Source organism: Nerophis ophidion, linkage group LG14, assembly GCF_033978795.1.
Source record: "Nerophis ophidion isolate RoL-2023_Sa linkage group LG14, RoL_Noph_v1.0, whole genome shotgun sequence".
In the NCBI taxonomy this organism is placed as follows: domain Eukaryota; kingdom Metazoa; phylum Chordata; class Actinopteri; order Syngnathiformes; family Syngnathidae; genus Nerophis; species Nerophis ophidion.
The window spans coordinates 8,169,346-8,188,253 of record NC_084624.1 but is presented as its reverse complement, the minus strand read 5'-3'; the positions used below and the strand labels follow the sequence as shown (position 1 = coordinate 8,188,253).

General features: G+C 38.6%; 1 protein-coding gene across 1 annotated transcript in view; it reads left to right on the top strand.

Moving 5' to 3' along the window:
* The first annotated feature begins 1,295 nt into the window (after nucleotides 1-1,295).
* The window catches only part of LOC133568898 (nicotinamide/nicotinic acid mononucleotide adenylyltransferase 3-like), a 59,808-nt gene continuing 42,195 nt past the window's right edge, over nucleotides 1,296-18,908 (top strand). Inside the window, exons 1-3 of the mRNA XM_061921092.1 lie at nucleotides 1,296-1,440; nucleotides 5,391-5,537; nucleotides 14,053-14,236. Coding sequence (XP_061777076.1) covers nucleotides 1,395-1,440; nucleotides 5,391-5,537; nucleotides 14,053-14,236 — 377 coding nt within the window. The 5' untranslated portion in view covers nucleotides 1,296-1,394. The remainder of the gene's footprint in view (nucleotides 1,441-5,390; nucleotides 5,538-14,052; nucleotides 14,237-18,908) is intronic.

Sequence of the window (18,908 nt, the reverse complement as noted above, 5' to 3'; positions counted from 1 at the left end):
TCAAACACACGCCGGGTGTGGCGAAATTATTCTCTGCATTTGACCCAAACCCTTGATGCTCAGTGCCAGGCAGGGAGGTATATATATATATATATATATATATATATATATATATATATATATATATATATATATATATATATATATATATATATATATATATATACAATATTATATATATATATAATATATATGCATATATAAAATATATAAATATTTATATATATATATATATAATATTATATATATTATATATATATATAATATTATATATATAAAGTAACTAAAATTTTATTTTATATATACATATGTATATATATATTTATATATATACATATATATAATATTATATATATTTTATATATATATACATATATATAATATTATATATATATATTATATATAAATGTATATATAAAATATATATATATTTATATATGTATAATATTATATATATAGAGTAACTAAAATTTAATTGTATATATATATATATATACATATATAATATTATATTTATATATATACAATATTATATATATATAATATATGTATATATAAAATATATATATATATGTTTTTAATATATATATATAATATTATATATATATAATATTATATATATAAAGTAACTAAAATTAAATTATATATATATATATATATATATGTATACATATATTTATATATATACATATATATAATATTATATATATATTATATATATATGTATATATAAAATATATATATATATATATATATTTATATATGTATAATATTATATATATATTATGTATATAATATTATATATATAAAGTAACTAAAATTTAATTTTATATATATATATATATATATAATTAAATTTTTGTAACTTTATTGCGTATACAACCCCCTGGCGCTGTTTTGTAATGTTTTTGTACTGTTTCTGTACTTGTTTTTATTATTATAATTTATTTGCGTGTATGTAAATGTTCCATATTATAAATAAAGGTTTATAAAAATAGAAATAAAAAAGAAATTCATACATTTTACTTGTTGGAACAATAAAAAAAAAATATGAATAAAAGAAAAAAGAAAAAAAGAACTTCGTTTTAAGCATGGAACAAACAACTAGGTCCTTATCCTTCCGACGGAGCTAAAAGTGAGTGACACATACCTTCAAATGAGTATCAGCAGCTTGTGAAAGTCTTAATAAAAAAAAATATTTTATTTTGTGATGTTTATCAAACTTCTAAGTAAACACGTGCTGTTTTTCAGTGGAAAAATCTAACGCTTCAAGTGAAATAATCGTTATTTAGCGGGGTGATGACGTCACATCCGAGAAAAGCCAAGATGGACGGCTGCTGGTCCGCGGTTGTTGTGGTCGCTCTCTTCAAGTAGACGTCCTCAAAATCAATAAGATGCTCGCCACTAAAGCCATTTTGAGAAGTAAACACTGCATTCGGGGTAGGTTTGGCCTATTCTGTTCTATCAAAACACACCAAAACAAGCTGACTGTTCAACCTCTGTGGCGATGAAATAGTCTGTTATTTACCTAACTTCCACTTTACATTTTGAGTTAGATATCATAAGACGACGGGTTCTCAATTATTATTTGTAATTCAAGTGTGTTCAGCTATTTATATGGGATAAGCTCCAGCCACGTCCCGTGAACTCGGGAGGGACAAACGGTATAAAATGGATGGATGTGTATAACAGTATTTATAGCAGCTTAGGGCAGCCAAGGGCATGATCACGTGTTCAGCATGACGTCATAGACACAAAAGTATTCTTGTTCCTCTTTGACATTTCCCAATAATTTTATACGAATAAACGACACCAGTGAAGTTGGCACGCTGCGCAAATGGTAAATAAAACGAGAATACAATGATTTGAAAATCCTTTTCAACTTATATTCAATGGAATAGACTGCAAAGACAAGATACCGTATTTCCTTGAATTGCCTAATTAATTTAAAACCTCTTCTCAGTCCTGCGCTTACCAAAGGCATGCGGTAAAAGTAAGCATGCGCTAATTATTTCAAAGGCCTACTGAAATGAGATTTTCTTATTTAAACGGGGATAGCAGGTCCATTCTATGTGTCATACTTGATCATTTCGCGATATTGCCATATTTTTGCTGAAAGGATTTAGTAGAGAACATCGCCGATAAAGTTCGCAATTTTTGGTCGCTAATAAAAAAGCCTTGCCTGTACCGGAAGTAGCAGACGATGACGTCACAAGTGTGAGGGCTCCTCACGTCCTCACATTGTTTATAATGAGAGCCTCCAGCGGCAAGAGCTATTCGGACCGAGAAAACGACAATTTCCCCATTAATTTGAGCGAGGATGAAAGATTTGTGGATGATGATATTGATAGCGAAGGACTGGAAGAAAAAAAAAGGCGATGGCATTGGGACGGATTCAGATGTTTTTAGACACATTTACTAGGATAATTCAGGGAAATCCATTATCTTTCTATTGTGTTGCTAGTGTTTTAGTGAGATGAAATAGTACCTGATAGTCGGAGGGGTGTGGCCTTGACTTGACGCCAGTCTTTGAGGGAAGTCGACAGCAGCTGCATGGACGGCGCAAGCTCAGCTAATCTCCGGTAAGAGGCGACTTTTTACCACAATTTTCTCATCGAAACCTGCCGGTTGACAAGTGGTCGGGATCCATGTTGGCTTGACCGCTCTGATCCATAGTAAAGCTTCACCTCCGGGAATTTTAAACAAGGAATCACCTTGTGTTTGTGTGGCTAAAGGCTAAAGCTTCCCAACTCCATCTTTCTACTTTGACTTCTCCATTATTAATTGAGCAAATTGCAATAGATTCAGCAACTAATATGTCCAGAATACTGTTTAATTGCGCCATGAAAAGAGACGACTTTTAGCCGCAAATGGTGCTGCGCTAATATGTCCGCAGCAACCCGGGACGTCATCATTCCGCGATGTTTTCAACAAGAAACTCCGCGGGAAATTAAAAATTGTAATTTAGTAAACTAAAAAGGCCGTATTGGCATGTGTTGCAATGTTAATATTTCATCATTGATATATAAACTATCAGACTGCGTGGTCGCTAGTAGTGGCTTTCAGTAGGCCTTTAAAACCTCTTCTCACTCCGCCACTTACCAAAGGCATGCAGTAAAATTTGAGTGTGATGTAAGCTTGGACCTTCAATCCTACTGAATAGCTCTTAATCTTTTTCCCTTTATGCGATTTCGAATTACCGTTATTGAAATCAGCCTCCTCCATTTTGAAAATGATGACAGGGGAAGTGTCACTCGTGACGTCACGAGTTTGACCAGGCGGTAATTCAAGGCAGGCTCATACTATATGCCTTGCGGCAATTCAAGGAAATACGGTATTTCATGTTCACACTGAGAAACTACATTTTTTTTTTGGAGTTAACTTATTGTATTAACTTAGAATTGAATGGCTGCAACAAACTGCAAAAAAGTTGTCACAGGGGCATTATTACCACTGTGTTACATGGCCTTTCCTTTTAACAACACTCAGTAAAGGTTTGGGAACTGAGGAGACACATTTTTGAAGCTCTTTAGGTGTAATTATTTCCCATTTTTGCTTGATTTACAGCTTAAGTTGTTCAACAGTTGGGGGTCTCCATCGTCGTATTTTAGTCTTCACATTTTCAATGGGAGACAGGTCTGGACTACATGCAGGATAGTCTAGCACTCTTTTACTATGAAGCCACGCTGTTGTAACACATGTCTTGGCATTGTCTTGCTAAAATAAGCAGGGGCGTCCATGACAACGTTGCTTGGATGGCAACATATGTTGCCCCAAAACCTGTATGTACCTTTCAGCATTAATGGTGCCTTCACCACAGATGTGTAAGTTACCCATGTCTTGGGCATTAATGCACCCCCATACCATCACAGATGCTGGCTTTTCAACTTTGCGTCTAGAACAATCCGGATGGTTCTTTTCCTCTTTGGTCCGGGGGACACGGCGTCCACAGTTACCAAAAACAATTTGAAACGTGGACTCGTCAGACCACAGAACACTTTTACGCTTTGCGTCAGTCCATCTTAGATGAGCTAAGGCCCAGCGAAGCCGGCAGCGTTTCTGGGTGTTGTCGATAAATAAATGGGTTGTACTTGTATAGCGCTTTTCTACCTTCAAGGTACTCAAAGCGCTTTGACACTACTTCCACATTTACCCATTCACACACTAATGGAGGGAGCTGTCATGCAAGTCGCTAACCAGCACCCATCAGGAGCAAGGATGAAGTGTCTTGCTCAGGACACAACGGACGCGACGTGGTTGTACTTGGTGGAGATTGAACCAGGGACCCTCCGGTTGCACACGGGCACTCTTCCAATGCGCCACACCATCCCATGGCTTTAGATAGATAGATAGATAGATAGATAGTACTTTATTGATTCCTTCAGGAGAGTTCCTTCAGGAAAATTAAAATTCCAGCAGCAGTGTACAGAGTTGAGATCAATTTAAAGAAAAAAGTAAATAATGGGGGTTTAAAAGGAAACAAAATAGAGAAATATTACAAAAAGAATAAAAACAATGGGAATAACAATATAACAGTAAAATAAGAATATAACAAGACAAAGTAGGCTGTTAGCTTTGCATAGTAGAGTTTTAACTTGAACTTACAGATGTAGCGACCAACTGTAGTTACTGACAGTGGTTTTATGAAGTTTTGATGAGCCCATGTGGTGATATCCTTTACACACTGATGTCGCTTTTTGATGCAGTATTGTATGAGGGATCGAATGGCCGTAATATCATCGCTTACGTACAGTGATTTCTTCAGTTTCTCTGAACCTTTTGATGATATTACGGATTGGAGATGGTGAAATCCCTAAATTCCTTGCAATAGTTCGTTGAGAAATGTTCTTAAACGGTTGGACAATTTGCTCGCACATTTGTTGACAAAGTGGTGACCTTTGCACCATCCTTGTTTGTGAATGACTGAGGAGGACATGGAAGCTGCTTTTATACCCAATCATGGCGCCCACCTGTTCCCAATTAGCCTGTTCACCGGTGGAACGTTCCAAATAAGTGTTTGACGAGCATTCCTCGACTTTCTCAGTCTTTTTTGCCACTTGTGCCAGCTTTTTGGAAAAATATTGCAGGCATCAAATTCCAAATGAGCTAATATTTGCACAAAATAACGTTTTCCAGTTCCAACGTTAAGTATCTTGTCTTTGCAGTCTATTCAATTGAATATAATTTGAAAAGGATTTGCAAATCATTGTATTTTGTTTTTATTTTACCTTTTACACAACGTGCCAACTTCACTGGTTTTGGGGTTCGTACAAATGTCCACAATCAGGGCAACTGGAAGGCAAATCCACCAATAGGAAGCTACCTTATTCTATCACTTGCATCTATTGTGTTCAGTTTTCAAAATTTTTGTGATTTCTTCTCCTGTCAAGGTTCTTTTACCATCCTGAGAGCGGCTTTCGCCAAAATGCCCATCCAGCGTGTGCCGCTCTTCTTGTTAGCCTGCGGCTCCTTCAATCCCATCACCAACCAGCATATGAGGCTGTTTGAGCTGGCCAGAGACCATCTGCACAGCACAGGTCAGAGGTCATCGGGAGGTTTGTTGTCAATCGTGCAACCTGTTTGTGTCGCCGATATGACATCATATCCGTTTTTCTTCTTGGCGTCTAAATTGACGTCGATGGTCAAGCAGCTTAAGCGTAGCATTAAAACAAGTGAGAGTAGAGTTTGAGCAAAAACTGTTCTTGGGTGTTCCAGAAGTTCATATAGAGCAGGGGTAGGGAACCTACGGCTCTTTTGATGACTACATATGGCTCCCAGATAATTATATTTATATAGTGCTTTTCTCTAGTGACTCAAAGCGCTTCGCAAAGTGACACCCAATATCTAAGTTACATTTAAACCAGTGTGGGTGGCACCGGGGGCAGGTGGGTAAAGTGTCTTGCCCAAGGACACAACGGCAGTGACTAGGATGGCGGAAGCAGGAATCGAACCTGGAACCCTCAGGTTGCCAGCACGGCCACTCTCCTAACCGAGCTAAGCCGAGTAACCGTGTAATACTCTTCCATATCAGTAGGTGGCAGTCGGTAGCTAATTGCTTTGTAGATGTGGGAAACAGCGGTAGGCAGGGTGCAGGTAAAAAGGTGTCGAATGCTTAAACCATGGGTAGGGAACCTATGGCTCTAGAGCAGGGGTGCCCATTACGTCGATCGCGAGCTACCAGTCGACCGCGGGGGGTGTGTCAGTCGATCTCGAGCCAGGCTTTTAAAAAAAATAGACCTAAAAATTAGTGATCATCAATCTTCACCAAGACGTCACTTAAATGACATTCACGGTACCGGAGGGTCTTGTGAGATGACGCTGGCTGCTGCAAGATCATTATTATGAAAATATGACCGAGAGGAAGGCGAAAAACACTTTTTATTTTAACAGACTCTCGCGCCGTACCTTCCGTCAAAACTCTAAAGGCCGACTGCACATTTCCTATTTTCACAATAGAAGCCCTGCTTCATGCTGCCTGCGCTAACTAAATACAGAGTCTCGGAAAACTGGCGTGCACAAGCGATCCCTCAGAAAGCTGGCGTGCACATCACTTGTGCACGCCAGCTTTCCGAGACTCTTATTTTGTTAGCGCAGGCAGCATGAAGCAGGGCTTTTATTGTGAAGATAGGAAATGTGCAGTCGGCCTTTAGAGTTTTGACGGAAGGGACGGCGCGGAAGTCTGTTGAAATAAAAAGTGTTTCTCGCCTTCCTCTCGGTCATTTTTTCATAATAATGAACTGGCAGCAGCCAGCGTCATCTCACAAGACCCTCGGGTGCCGTGAATGTCAATCAAGCAAGCTACGGAATTTGCCGCCAATGTTTTTCTTGTAAAGTGTATGGAAGCTGGATGAATTAGATGCCAAAAACCAACCACTTTCATGTGGTATTGTACAGAAAGGACAACTTTTTTTCTCCTCCATTTGAAAATGTGGGCGTTATCATCATTACTGTCTGATTCCAATCAATGCAAGTCATCAGAATCAGGTAATACACCAACTTATATTCTTGTCTTTGTGAAAGAAAGACATCAATATGTGTTACACATGCTTGTATTATCATTAAACACGTTGAACTTGTTTACAAAAATGTCTCTTTCATAAATAAATAAATATAAATGATATATATAAATGAGGTAGATCCCCTCGAGTTGGTCAATTGAAAAGTAGCTCGCCTGCAGAAAAAATGTGGGCACCCCTGCTCTAGAGCCACATGACTGCATATGGCTCTCAGATAAATCTTAGCTGACATTGCTTAACACGATAAGTAATGAATAATTCCGCTGGTAATCACAGTTTCAAAAATAACGTTCAAATTATAAAACATGCTCATGCATTTTAATCCAACCATCCGTTTTCTACCGCACCTGTTCAAGATGTCGCATTAATGGTAAGAAGTATTATATTTATTATTGGTTAACTTTTAGAATAACAATGTTGTTAAAAAGAATACGAGACTTATTATACTCTACAAATGTTGGTCATACTTAAAAATGCACGAATTTTGTTGTATTCAGGGTTGAAAAAGGTTATATGGCTCTTACGGAAATACATTTTGAAACATTTGGCTTTCATGGCTCTCTCAGCCAAAAAGGTTCCCGACCCCTGGTATAGAGAGATAGGAAATATCTCTCAAGAGTCCTGAAAGATGTGGTTCATAACAGGTAATAAAGTCAGGAATAAATAAAAGTGCAACGGAAAAAAATGTCTCTTAAAAATATCACTTCATTATCTTGTGGAATACAATCGGACCATGCTTGTGTCTGCAGAGATCACTTTGTAAAATGTTTGTCTGAACATTTGATTGGTTTGAGGGAATATAAGTCACTGGTCAATCCCAAATTCTTTCAGATGACATATATGCAGAGTAAGAAGGACCATCAAGACAGAATAGGATTATTATTAAGTTTTACTAAAGCTTTAGGAGACCAGTCCTACAGTCCGTTAATAGCGGCATCTAGAAGCGGTCTGAAAGCCAAACGGAAAGAGACAACCTATTGAATACGAAAACAGCCCCCACCTTGCCCAGAAAGGAATACAGCCTCATTGTTCTAATACTGATAAGGCAAAAAGGGAGTATGCTATACTCCCACATTGCAACCCCTTTAAGGTAAAGCACAGAGTTTACTTGTGGACATAAGATACAAGCAAAAAGAGTATTGGAAAAATATTAGCTGCTTTAAACATGACTATGAATAAAGGAAGAACCCTTAAAAGTATATGCATTCTCCACAGATGCAAACCAGTTTATTCTCTACTATATTAGTAGTGTTTGAGAGCAGAACTAAACGTATTAAAAAATATCACTTCATCATAGGGCTGGGCGATATATACGATATATCGCGGGTTTGTCTCTGTGCGATATAGAAAATGACTATATTGTAATATTCGAGTATATGTTCTCGCTAGAGATGCGCGGATAGGCAATTATATCCGCATCACCAAAGTCGTCAGCCATCCGCTGTTCACCCGAACCAACATTTTATCAGGACCGTACCTGCCCGCCAACCGCCCGCTGAAATATATCAGAGGTCGACCGCCTTTACCACTCACAGAGCTATTTAAACCTGTTTCACAGAGTAATGAAGATAATTGGAGCCTCTAACGTTCCCGCGACTCTCCAATAGCGTTCATCCTGATGAAAAGAATATGGGCGTGCTGTGAAGCCATTGCCTTAGACACCTTCAACAACATGTACGAGTCGATTGTTAGTCCGGCAACATGTTGTGTGCAGCTTCCTCAATCACACATACAAGATTGAAAGGCATACTGGGTGATACAGAGTACACTGATGGTTGTGATTTGAACAACTTTTAACACTTACTAATATGTGCCACGCTGTGAAGCCACACGATACAAGATTGACAAACACATTTCGGGAGAACATCCTCACAGTGACACAACATAAACGCAACACAACAAATACCCATAATCCTTTGTATCTGTGACACTTCCTGAATATATTTTGCGCCCCCGACCCCTCCCACCTTACCGTCGTACTTAATTGGTGTGGCTTCACAGCGTGGCGCATATTACTAAGAGTGTTAAAATTGTTTATATCACCTTGGAAGCCACACACAACATGATGCTGGATTGACCACCAGATCGAAGGCGACAAAGCCAAGGGCTTCATAACACGCCCTAATAATTATTATCTGGGTTACTGTCGGCAGACATTCAAGAGAATAATAGCGTCTCCTATTGTCTTCTTCGCTTTATGACATGGGTCTTAAATGGCTCTTTGAATGGCAAAGGATACCGATCCCTGGACCATGTATATCAAATATTTCCGGATGGTTCAACCGCCACCCGCCCGAATCTAATTTAAAATCTATTTTTTCGTCATGTCAACCGCCCGACCCGCGGTTTATCCGCGGACTCCGCGGATGAGACCGCAAACCGCGCATCTCTAGTTCTCACGCAGTAGCTTTTAGCTGCTATCGTACACTTCAGGCTCTTCTCACTCTTTCCTGTCTCTCCTCACGGACAAGCAGGCGCACATTCTTAGATACGTTACAACTGTCACGTCATACGTCACATACACGCCCTCGCCCAGCAGAGAGGTAGCGGCGTGGCTAACGTTAGCTGCAAACGTAGCCATGCGAGAAAGAAGATGCGGATCTGGTAACAAATGAAGGAAGAATTAATTCCCAATAAAAACCGCTACCTCTCGCCCAGCAGAGAGGTAGCGGCGTGGCTAACGTAGCGGTATGAGAAAGAAGATGCGGATCTGGTAACAAATGAAGGAAGAATTAATTCCCAATAAAAACAGCTACCTTTCGCCCAGCAGAGAGGTAGCGGCGTGGCTAACGTTAGCTGCTAACGTAGCGGTATGAGAAAGAAGATGCGGATCTGGTAACAAATGAAGGAAGACTTAATTCCCAATAAAAACAGCAGGGTTTCCATCGTCTGGCGGTAGTTTGGTTTCAAGTGGGAATATGTCGAACAGACAACCGTAATTTGTCAAGTGTGGGGCAATAGCGTTGCTATAAAAAGTAGCATTACTGCTAATATGTAGCATCATTTGAAAAGTCACTCGCTAGAGAATGAAGAGAATTTAATAACCGTAGTGACATACCACATAGTGAGGGACGAATACTATTTGATTTCCTATTATGCAGCTCATTTTTATTTGACACTTAAAATGTCTCTGACAATCTTGCACCTTATGTTTTGGAAATGACATGAATGTTTGTGCCACTGCTTAATAACTTTAATAAATATACTTTTGGTCCATTGACTTAGTTGGGATTTCCCTCTCTGCATGAAAGTTTAAAAGTAGCATATATGAATGCAGTATGAAGAAGGTTTTAATGTATACACATACAGTATAATAATCATACTGCTGTGATTATATACATCAAGGGTTCATCCAAGGCAAAATATCGTAATATATATCGTATATCGCAGCATGGCCTAAAAATATTGCGATATCAAAAAAAAGGCAATATCTCCCAGCCCTACTTCATCATCTTGTGGAATACAATTCGGAACATGCTCGTGTCTGCAGAGATCACTTTGTAAAATGTTTGGACATTTGATTTGTTTGACAAACTTTTTGTGATGCAATCCAGTTTATTCTCAACTATAATAGTAGTGTTTGATAGCAAAAAATAAATGTAGGAAAAGGACAAGAGATCGCATTTGCTAATGTTCTTCTGTGGTTGCTATGCTTAAATGTAACAAGAAGACTTGCTTGTGCAAATAAACTAACAACATGTTAAGTCCTTGTAATAAATATTGTGATTGTTGGTCCAATCCACCGTATTTTCCATGTCCATTTTCATAACAAAAACTAAAAAGCATATTTAGCGTAATCGCTTATATATTTGCCTGTGAACCTGTTAAAATATGCCCAAATCTGCACGGATTCAGTTATATAAGCAATAGGCTAATGGGACCTTTTTTGAGCTAAGGCACATTTTTTGCGTTGAAAAAACCCTGAGGCACCCAACCAGCAGAAATCATTAAAAAACGAAACTCAGTTGACAGTAAAAAGTCGTTGTCGCAATTGTTGGGTATGATTTTAAAGCATAACCAAGCATGCATCACTGTAGCTCTTGTCTCAAAGTAGGTGTACTGTCATGACCTGTCACATCTGACTAATTTTGAGTTTTTTGCCGTTTTCCTCTCTGTGGTGTTTTAGTTATTGTCTTGCGCTCCTATTTTGGGGTCTTTTTCTCTTTTTTTTTGTATTTTCCTGTAGCAGTTTCATGTCTTCCTTTTAGCGATATTTCCCACATCTACTTTACTTTAGCAATCAAGAATATTTGAGTAGTTTTTTTATCATTCTTTGTGGGGAAATTGTTGATTGTCATGTCATGTTCGGACGTACATTGTGGAGGCCTTCTTTGCACCACAGTAAGTCTTTGCTGTCGTTCAGGATTCTGTTTTTGTTTACTTTGCAGCCAGTTCAGTTTTAGAAAACACAATTTTCTTTCGAGGCCGAGGCTCCAAAGCATGCATGCAAATATATAATAAACTGTTTTTATGATTCATTATTAATATCAACTTGTCAGCTTTTTGTCATTATATCCTTTACCGCTATCTTTACATTTTAAAGTTAAAAGTACCAATGATTGTCACACACACACAAGGTGTGGCGAAATTATTTTATGCATTGGACCCATCAACCTTGATCACCCCCTGGGAGGTGAGGGGAGCAGTGAGCAGCAGCGGTGGCCGCGCCCGGGAATCATTTTTGGTGATTTAACCCCCAATTCCAACCCTTGACTAGTGGTTGGAGTGTCCGCCCTGAGATCGGTAGGTTGGGAGTTCAAACCCCGGCTGAGTCATACGAAAGACTATAAAAATGGGACTCATTACCTCCTTGCTAATGTACATAACTTAAAAAATAAATAAATAAGATAAATGATACCTTCCTCTATCAAAACTCAGTGGCCTAGTTGTTAGTGTCCGCCCTGAGATCGGTAGGTTGTGAGTTCAAACCCCGGCCAAAGACTATAAAAAAATGGGACTCAGCATCAAGGGTTGGAATTGGGGGTTAAATCATCATAAATGATTCCCGGGCGCGGCCACCGCTGCTGCTCACTGCTCCCCTCACCTCCCAGGGGGTGATCAAGGGTGATGGGTCAAATGCAGAGGACAAATTTCACCACACCTAGTGTGTGTGTGACTATCATCGGTACTTTTAACTTTAAAATGTAAAGATAGAGGTAAAGGATATGATGACAAAAAGCTGACAAGTTGATATTAATAATGAATCATAAAAACAGTTTATTATATATTGGCATGCATGCTTTGGAGCAGGGGTCGGGAACCTTTTTGGCTGAGAGAGCCATGAAAGCCAAATATTTCAAAATGTATTTCCGTGAGAGCCATATCATATTTTTTAACACTGAATACAACTAAATGTGTGCATTTATGAGTACGACCAACATTTTTTAGAGTATAATAAGTCTCTTATTCTTTTTAATAACATTGTTATTCTGAAGCTAACCAATAATAAATCAGATGTCATGTCTGTTGATCATGTTTTTGTTTGGCAATGTGCTGTTTGTCCTTTGGACTCTTTAAGTCCCTGTTTTTTTCCACTCCCTTGTCTGGTTTCCTTGGTTACTCATTTTGTCCACCTGTCTCTGGTGGACAAAATGCCCGCTCACCTGCTTCCCGAGCACTAATCAGAGGCAGTATTTAAGCTCGCCTTTGCCAGTCAGTCGCCCTGTGCTGACTTGTTTCATGCCTTGCCATAGTTTCGTGCTTCATGCCATGCCAAGTAAGTTTTGTTTGATTTATGTCCTTAGTCTGTTTATGCGTTAGCTTTGTTCCTTAGCCCAAGTTGTGCCTCCACTGTGAGCAATTTTTGTTTGTATATTTTTTTTAGTTAAAATTAAATCATGTTTTTACTTAAATGCCATGTCCCGAGTACTCCGTCTGCCTTCCTGGGAGAACGACCCCGGAGCAAGCTGCAACCCCCCCCCCCCCCCCCCCACCCCCCCCCCCCCCCCACCCCACCCCATTGTGACATAAAATACTTCTTACTATTAATGCAACTTCTTGAACAGGTGCGGTAGGAAACGGATGGATGGATTTAAATGCATGAAAATGTTTTGTATTTTGCACGTTATTTTTAGCACTGTGATTACCAGCGAAATTATTCATAATTATCGCGTTAAGCAATGTCAGCTAAGATTTATCTGAGAGCCAGATGCAGTCATCAAAATAGACCACAGGTTCCCTACCCCTGTTTTGGAGCCTCGGCCTCTAAAGAAAATAATTTTTGCCTTTGTGCCCGTCTAACTTGCCTTGCTGCCCTAAAATATGAGCCCTTCTATAAGGCAGCACTTGCCTTGACCTGAAAAAGTTAAAATTCGAGGACTTGGGGACATCTCTACGCTGCTGATCCGCTTGAGATGGTTTCCTGTGGACGGGACTCTCGCTGCTGTCTTGGATCCGCTTGAACTGAACTCTCGCGGCTGTGTTGGAGCCACTATGGATTGAACTTTCACAGTATCATGTTAGACCCGCTCGACATCCATTGCTTTCGGTCCCCTAGAGGGGGTGGGGGGTTGCCCACATCTGAGGTCCTCTCCAAGGTTTCTCATAGTCAGCATTGTCACTGGCGTCCCACTGGATGTGAATTCTCCCAGCCCACTGGGTGTGAGTTTTCCTTGCCCTTTTGTGGGTTCTTCCGAGGATGTTGTAGTCGTAATGATTTGTGCAGTCCTTTGAGACATTTGCGATTTGGGGCTATATAAATAAACATTGATTGATTGATTGATTGATGAATCACAGTTCAAAAATGTGATTCATCTGATTACTAAGAATAATCACTTGTCAGCTCTTGTTTTAATTACTGTATATATTTGTTGAAGTTCAAAATGTATCGGAATTCAAAACAAATACAATTCTATTTTTTTGTTCTTCTTAAAGCGGCATGTATTTACTCCTCAAGTCTTTAAAGACTGCAAGATTCAAGTATGTGTGGTGATTGCTTACCAACTTTGAAATAACAAGATGTGTACTCTAAATACATTCCGCGTCGGCGTCAACTCTCCTGACCTAGAAAAACTGAATGACAATTCTCTCCCTCCAGGCCAGTACCAGGTGGTGGGTGGCATCGTGTCTCCGGTGAGTGACAGCTACGGGAAGCAAGGCCTGGCGCCGGCGAAGCACAGGATTGCTATGGCGAGGATCGCGCTGCAGAGCTCAAACTGGGTCACCGTCGACGAATGGGAGAGCCAGCAGCCCGACTGGACTGAAACGGTGGTCACCATGAGGTACTAAACGGAAAGATCTGAATGTGCCGTTTATAATTTTTTTACTTCCAAAAATTGTTAACAACAGTTGGACTATTTAGAGCAGGGGTAGGGAACCTATGGCTCTAGAGCCAGATGTGGCTCTTTTGATGACTGCATCTGGCTCTCAGATAAATCTTAGCTGACATTGCTTAACACGATAATTATGAATAATTTCGCTGGTAATCACAGTGCTAAAAATAAAATATAAAACATTCTCATGCATTTAAATCCATCCATCCGTTTTCTACCGCACCTGTTCAAGAAGTCGCATTAGTGGTAAGAAGTATTTTATGTCACGATGGGGGGGTCGCAGCTTGCTGCAGGGTCGTTCCCCCAGGAAGGCAGACGGACTACTCGGGACATGGCATTTAGGTAAAAACATGATTTAATTTAAACTAAAAAAAGATACAAACAAAAATCTCTCACAGTGGAGGCACAACTTGGGCTAAGGAACAAAGCTAACGCATAAACAGACTAAGAACATAAATCAAACAAAACTTACTTGGCATGGCATGAAGCACGACACTATGGCAAGGCATGAAACAAGTCAGCACAGAGCAAGAAAAGATCACATTGACGCCAGGGCGACTGACTGGCAAAGACAAGCTTAAATACTGCCTCTGATTAGTGCTCGGGAAGCAGGTGAGCGGGCATTTTGTCCACCAGAGACAGGTGGACAAAATGAGTAACCAAGGAAACCAGACAAGGGAGTGGAAAAAAACAGGAACTTAAAGAGTCCAAAGGACAAACAGCACATGGCCAAACAAAAACATGATCAACAGACATGACATTTTATTTATTATTGGTTAGCTTTAGAATAACAATGTTATTAAGAATAATAAAAGTCTTATTATACTCTAAAAATGCACACATTTAGTTGCATTCAGTGTTAAAAAGTATGATATGGCTCTCACTGAAATACATTTTGAAATATTTGGCTTTCATAGCTCCCTCGGCCAAAAAAGTTCCCGACCCCTGATTTAGAGAGTTGGGTTAGGGCTATCATGTTGATGTACTGATTTTGTCACCATCATAAGCTGATACCATTTAAAAATGACATATTTGTTAGCTCGTTATTAGATAACACATATGGGTTATCTACTCCAACATTCATCTATTTATTGAACTTCAAAATCTTCTTCTCTAGTGTCAGGTTCAAACACTGATTAAACAAGACAAGAAGCAAGGAATTAAACAGACAGAATTCAATTTGGCTCAATTGAGTAGAAACGTCTGTCTCACCACGCTCTGTTGAAAGATTGTACGCATCCTCTTTTACTTGGACTTTCCCTGATTACATGGCAACAGCTGTTTCTAAAGGAGGGGGGTTGTAAACAGCCGTCACCTTTGATTAAAAACACTTCAAAGAAGAGGTCGTAAAGCAGTTTAAAGAAAAAATCCCTGGAGTGGAGTCAGGCCCAGCTTCCTCTCCGCTTTGTAGATCTTGGGTCAAGATAAAATCTTCCTGTGGATTACAGTAGAAGAAAGAAACAGACGCCTTCATGTCGCCTCTCATTGTACACATAGGAGTTTTACAAGCCTTCTGCTTGGTAGGATCTGACATATAGATTTTGGCACGCTCTACCTTAAACATTTTTCACCCGATTCAAACCGTTCCAACTTGAAACTGTTCAGAATTCGGGAATCGCGGGCTTTCCGTTGACAAATTCTAAGATTTCCCAGAATTCCAGGTTTTCCGGGCCATTTTTCCCATTCAAAATTAATTGACCACTTTTCAAACGTCCATTATCCCTGCATTTTTCAACAGATTCAAACCGTTCCACCCTCAACACATTCCACCATCCTGGAAATTTCAACTACCGTTTTCCAAGGTCAAAAAAATTCCAAGTTTTTCTAGAATTTCTGGTTTACCATTTAAAAAAAGAATTACGCTCTTTCCCAAATTTAGGGAAACTTCCACATTTTTTTATCTGATTCAAAGTGGTCCAGCTTCAAAATATTCAGCTTGTTCAGGAATTATGTGCTGTACTTAAACAATTAAAAAAAAAAAATCAATTTTTCCCATTCAAAATGAATTGACCACTTTTCAAAGTTCCATTATTCCTGCATTTTTCAACCGCTTCAAACGGTTCCACCCTCAACTACCGTTTTCCTAGTTCAAAAAAATTCCAGGTTTTTCTAGAATTCCTGGTTTACCATTTAAAAAAAAGAATTACGCTTTTTCCCAAATTAAGAGAAATTTAGGGAAACTTCCACATTTTTTATCTGATTCAAAGTGGTCCAGCTTCAAAATATTCACCTTGTTCAGGAATTATGTGCTGTACTTAAACAATTAAAAAAAAAAAATTCAATTTTTCCCATTCAAAATGAATTGAACACTTTTCAAACTTCCATTATTCCTGCATTTTTCAACAGATTCAAACCGTTCCACCCTCAACACATTCCACCATCCTGGAAATTTAAACTACCGTTTTCCAAGTTCAAAAAAATTCCAGGTTTTTCTAGAATTCCTGGTTTACCATTTAAAAAAAAGAATTGCGCTTTTTCCCAAATTTAGAGAAATTTAGGGAAACTTCCACATTTTTCATCTGATTCGAAGTGTTCCAGCTTCAAAATATTCAGCTTGTTCAGGAATTATGTGCTGTACTTAAACAATTCAAAAAATGTTTCCCATTTTCCCATTCAAAATGAATTGGCCATTTTTCAAACTTCCACTATTTCCGCATTTTTCAAACGATTCAAACCGTTTTACCATTAACATATTCCACCATTCTGGAAATTCAAACTACCTTTTTCCAAGTTATAGAAAAATCCAGGATTTTCCAGAATTCCTGGTTTTCCATAGCCCTACTTCCACCCTTTTTTCTGGCAACTACTCATTCCACATTTTTCAACGCCTTTCAGTCATTCCACTGTCAAAACATTCCTCTTAATCGGGACAAAAAACAAAGTTGTTTTTTGAACTGGAAAAATTCCCGGTTTTCCCAAAATTCCAGGAATCCCGTTATACCATTTCTCTATTCAACATGTTACTACCTCAACATTTCTCGACCGATTTGAAAAATTCCAACACCAACCATTTCATCTCATTCAAGTTTTTTTCCCCATTCTCCCAAAAAATTCCTGCTTATTCTGAAATTCCCACATTTTTTGGAATGGGACATTCTTCAAAGTTCCACAAATCGTTCCACTGTCAAAACATTCCTCTTAATCGGGACAAAGAACAAAGATTTTTTTTTAACTGGAAAAATTCCCGGTTTTCCCAAAATTCCAAGAATCCCGTTATACCATTTCTCTATTCAACATGTTACTACCTCAACATTTCTCGACCGATTTGAAAAATTCCAACACCAACCATTTCAACTCATTCAGACCATTCAAGTTTTTTACTATTCTCCAAAAAAATTCCCGCTTATTCCGAAATTCCCACATTTTTTGGAATGGGACATTCTTCAAAGTTCCACAAATCGTTCCACTGTCAAAACATTCCTCTTAATCGGGACAAAAAACAAAGATTTTTTTGAACTGGAAAAATTCCCGGTTTTCCCAAAATTCCAGGAATCCCGTTATACAATTTCTCTATTCAACATGTTACTACCTCAACATTTCTCGACCTATTTGAAAAATTCCAACACCAACCATTTCATCTCATTCAGACCATACAAGTTTTTTACCATTCTCCAAAAAATTCCCGCTTATTCTGAAATCCCCACATTTTTTGGAATGGGACATTCTTCAAAGTTCCACAAATCGTTCCACTGTCAAAACATTCCTCTTAATCGGGACAAAGAACAAAGTTGTTTTTTGAACTGGAAAAATTCCCAGTTTTCCCAAAATTCCAGGAATCCCGTTATACAATTTCTCTATTCAACATGTTACTACCTCAACATTTCTCGACCGATTTGAAAAATTCCAACACCAACCATTTCATCTCATTCAGACCATTCAAGTTTTTTACTACTCTCCCAAAAATTCCCGCTTATTCCGAAATTCCCACATTTTTTGGAATGGGACATTCTTCAAAGTTCCACAAATCGTTCCACTGTCAAAACATTCCTCTTAATCGGGACAAAAAAAAAAGTTGTTTTTTGAACTGGAAAAATTCCCGGTTTTCCGAAAATTCCAGGAATCCCGTTATACCATTTCTCTATTCAACATGTTACTACCTCAACATTTCTCGACCGATTTGAAAAATTCCAACACCAACCATTTCATCTCATTCAGACAATTCAAGTTTTTTACTATTCTCCCAAAAATTCCCGCTTATTCCGAAATTCCCACATTTTTTGGAATGGGACATTCTTCAAAGTTCCTCAAATCGTTCCACTGTCAAAACATTCCTCTTAATCGGGACAAAAAAAAAAGTTGTTTTTTGAACTGGAAAAATTCCCGGTTTTCCCAAAATTCCAGGAATCCCGTTATACCATTTCTCTATTCAACATGTTACTACCTCAACATTTCTCGACCGATTTGAAAAATTCCAACACCAACCATTTCATCTCATTCAGACAATTCAAGTTTTTTACTATTCCCCCAAAAATTCCCGCTTATTCCGAAATTCCCACATTTTTTGGAATGGGACATTCTTCAAAGTTCCACAAGTCGTTCCACTGTCAAAACATTCCTCTTAATCGGGACAAAAAACAAAGTTGTTTTTTGAACTGGAAAAATTCCCGGTTTTCCCAAAATT